This window comes from Physeter macrocephalus, chromosome 2 (genome assembly GCF_002837175.3).
Source record: "Physeter macrocephalus isolate SW-GA chromosome 2, ASM283717v5, whole genome shotgun sequence".
NCBI classification, from domain to species: domain Eukaryota; kingdom Metazoa; phylum Chordata; class Mammalia; order Artiodactyla; family Physeteridae; genus Physeter; species Physeter macrocephalus.
In genome coordinates, this window is record NC_041215.1 from 120674879 (window position 1) to 120678304 (window position 3426).

At 58.5% G+C, this 3426-nt stretch overlaps 1 protein-coding gene across 1 annotated transcript; it reads left to right on the forward strand.

The window, feature by feature from the left end:
- Nucleotides 1-204: 204 nt before the first annotated feature.
- LOC102982837 (tubulin alpha-4A chain) lies at nucleotides 205-3426 on the forward strand (the record flags this gene model as incomplete). The annotated part of the gene is made up of 4 exons (XM_007122435.4): nucleotides 205-305; nucleotides 2088-2310; nucleotides 2621-2769; nucleotides 3016-3426. Coding segments are annotated over exons 1-4 (786 nt in total), but the record flags the coding sequence as incomplete, so codon positions are not given.

Sequence of the window (3426 nt, forward strand, 5' to 3'; positions counted from 1 at the left end):
GAGCTCTGAGTATCGACTCAAAACCCAGAGCGAAGGGTTAAAGCACCGGTCGCTACTCCTAACCCACGCGGGACAGGTGAGGGACGGGGGCACGCCAGGGGGAGGGGACTCGCCCTGGCCCCACCCCTCCGGGCCGCCTACCTTTGGGGGGCGTGGCCTCTGGGCCGCCCAGCTCCTAATGGGCGGTCGGAGCGCGTGGGCCCGCCCCCCGCGTATAAGAGCGGTGCGGCACTGCAGCTAGCGCAGTTCTCACTGAGACCCGTCACCCGGACTCTACGTGAGACCCACCGCCCGGACTCACCATGGTGAGTGCTGCCCCGCTGGCATCTCGCCCGTCCCTTAATTGCCCCTCTTCTTCGGGGAACCTCCCTCCCGGGATGCTCGGAGCCCTCCATCCGAAGTTCCTGGTCTCGAGGAATTGGCGGGGGGTGGGGTGGGGGGGTGCATTTCCCCCACCCCACCCCCTTCCGGTGACTTTGGCTGAGCCACGCTGTCCACTTTCGGAGGCTGGGGAAGGGAGTGGAGTGGGTTGGGATTCTTCACGAGCAGAGAGGAGTCCTCCTGGAATCCCCTCCTGCTCCACCAAGCATTTGTGCCCTAATTCTCCTGAGGGGAGTCACGCGGTCCCGTGCCCAGTCCTTTCCGCCGGCGAGGGAGACCCGCTCGGCTGCCCTCCGCCCCTAGCCTCCCCCTCACTTCCCGGTCCCCGGAACTGACCAGACCCGGAACTGACCAGACACGTGCTTGGCGCAAGAAGGTGGAGGGGGTCAGATTACTTGGTGCAGCATCCCCCTTTCCTCCGACTGTGTGTGTATCCCTCCTGCCCACAGTCCCCTGTGACTCAGCACCCCTCTTCTGATCCTGGAGGGGTGGCGAGAATGGGGTTCAGCCTAGTCAGGCGAGCCGGATTCTCTCCAACCGGAATAAGGGTGCACGGACGGGCAGAGACAGCTGGCGCTGAGCGAGAGTGCGGCCGGGGCCAGGTGGGGGGGAGGGGAAAGAGGTGTGTGTAGGGGGGTGGTATTTATAGCCCAGGGACCGGGACCGAAATCCAATCCTCGCTTTCCGCCGGGATGTAACTGGAAAGAATCTAGAAGGGGGGGGGGGGCGCGAATGCAGGGCCAGGGTGCAGGATGGCGCTCACCCTGCCCAGGGCAAGGCGGTTACATCTGGGGCCTCACCGCAGGTTCCGCTTCCTTTTCTGGGTATTTGGAAACCGTCACCCCGCCATTTCGGTGTCGAAAAGGGAGGCTGCGTCGGCCCTGCGTGGCACCACTTTGGCTCTTCAGAGGTTAATTTCACACGGGCAGGGATGAGCCTAGGGCAGCGAGTGCCCCAGTACCCACAACCCGTATTGCCTGCGCCTGCTGTCTTTCGCTCTCTGCAGTCTCGGTGAGGGCTCCGCAGTGGACGAAGGTGGTGAAGACACCCAGGGTGTGGGGGTGGAGGTGACGAGCGCAGCCAGACGGGCTTGAAAGGTGGTGGGGGGAGGGCAGCGTGGTCAGTTGACGCCTGGCTGGAAGGCTGAGACACCTCTGCAGCCCGCAAGAATGAAAGGGGGAGAGGGTTATACGAAATTCTAGTTCTTCCATCCTCAGAGCAAAGAACTAATCAAGCTGGGGACCTCTAGCTATAAATTCATAGCTCTGGAAAACCTTCTGTCCCTCCTCAGGCTCTTGAGAAGCTGATTTGTGGGAGTAGGGATTGGGAACAGCTGAAAAATCGCTTGTCCTTGTCTCAGTTACTGCAGTGTCTGCCTGTCTCATACGCACTTGCCCTCTCCGTCCTCCCTGAGTGTCCTATGAATGTGGCAGGGTCATGTGGAGCCACAGCTCTTACTTGACAAGGTCCCCATGGAGAAGTAGGCTGAGGGACTGGCCTGCCCTACTGGGTGCCTCCAGTTGGAAAGTCCTATGCAGGGGAGCCTGGGCAGGCTGCCAGCCTCTTTGACCTCTGCCCAGCCCCAAGCCTCCACTTTTGCCAACTGAGTGATCCTAACTGGTAGGTGATAGGGTGGGAGAGAGGCTCATGAGGTAAGGACTTATGTATGTGGAGCTTATGCCATGTCCCCTCTCTTTATCCTTCAGCGTGAATGCATCTCAGTCCATGTGGGGCAGGCAGGTGTTCAGATGGGCAATGCCTGCTGGGAGCTCTACTGTTTGGAACATGGGATTCAGCCAGATGGGCAGATGCCCAGTGACAAGACCATTGGTGGAGGGGACGACTCCTTCACCACCTTCTTCTGTGAAACCGGCGCTGGAAAGCATGTGCCCCGGGCAGTTTTTGTGGATTTGGAGCCCACCGTAATCGGTGAGAGGAAGAGAGGGTGGAATTCAGGGGATGGAAAGCGACTCTAAGCTTCTCTCTGGAGAGAGGGTGTATAGACCTGGCTTTCCTGGCCTAAAAACCCCTTGCCCTGCTGGAAGCTAAAGAAGGCAAGCTGATTGCAGGCTGGCCTGGGCAGCAGGTCTGGGTTTCCCTCACACACTGGTATCTCAGGCTGGCAGAAGGATGAGCTCTTCCATACATCTGACCACAGTTACCAGGCTGGGGGAGGGAGGTACGTGCTGAGCACAGCCTTGTGGTTTCTGCCCTAATGATGTGGTTTCTGCCCTTCCAGATGAGATCCGAAATGGCCCATATCGACAGCTCTTCCACCCTGAGCAGCTCATCACTGGGAAAGAGGATGCCGCTAACAACTACGCTCGTGGTCACTACACCATTGGCAAGGAAATCATTGACCCTGTACTGGACCGGATCCGCAAGCTGGTGAGAACTTGGGATGGAAGGAAGGGAGCGTTTGAGAGGATGCTAATGGTCAGAAACATTTTTTCCCAGATCCATTTCATGGGGTCATCTCTAATTGTACATGTCCCAGAGCATGCTGCAGCTATGGGATACTCATTAGTCTTTGCCTTGACTCCTGAGAAATTTTAGGCTTTTGTGAAGCCAGAAGATAAGAGTTCCTCAGGCCCCTTCCCTGCCCACATTGCTCTTTACTTTCTTGCCTTTCAGTCTGATCAGTGCACAGGACTTCAGGGCTTCCTGGTGTTCCACAGCTTTGGAGGGGGCACTGGCTCTGGCTTCACCTCACTCCTGATGGAGCGGCTCTCTGTTGACTATGGCAAGAAATCCAAGCTGGAGTTCTCCATCTACCCAGCCCCGCAGGTGTCCACAGCCGTGGTGGAGCCCTATAACTCCATCCTGACCACCCACACCACCCTGGAGCACTCAGACTGTGCCTTCATGGTGGACAACGAAGCCATCTATGACATCTGCCGCCGCAACCTAGACATCGAGCGCCCGACTTACACCAACCTCAACCGCCTCATCAGCCAAATCGTCTCCTCCATCACGGCCTCCCTGCGCTTCGACGGGGCCCTCAACGTGGACCTGACAGAGTTCCAGACCAACCTGGTGCCCTAC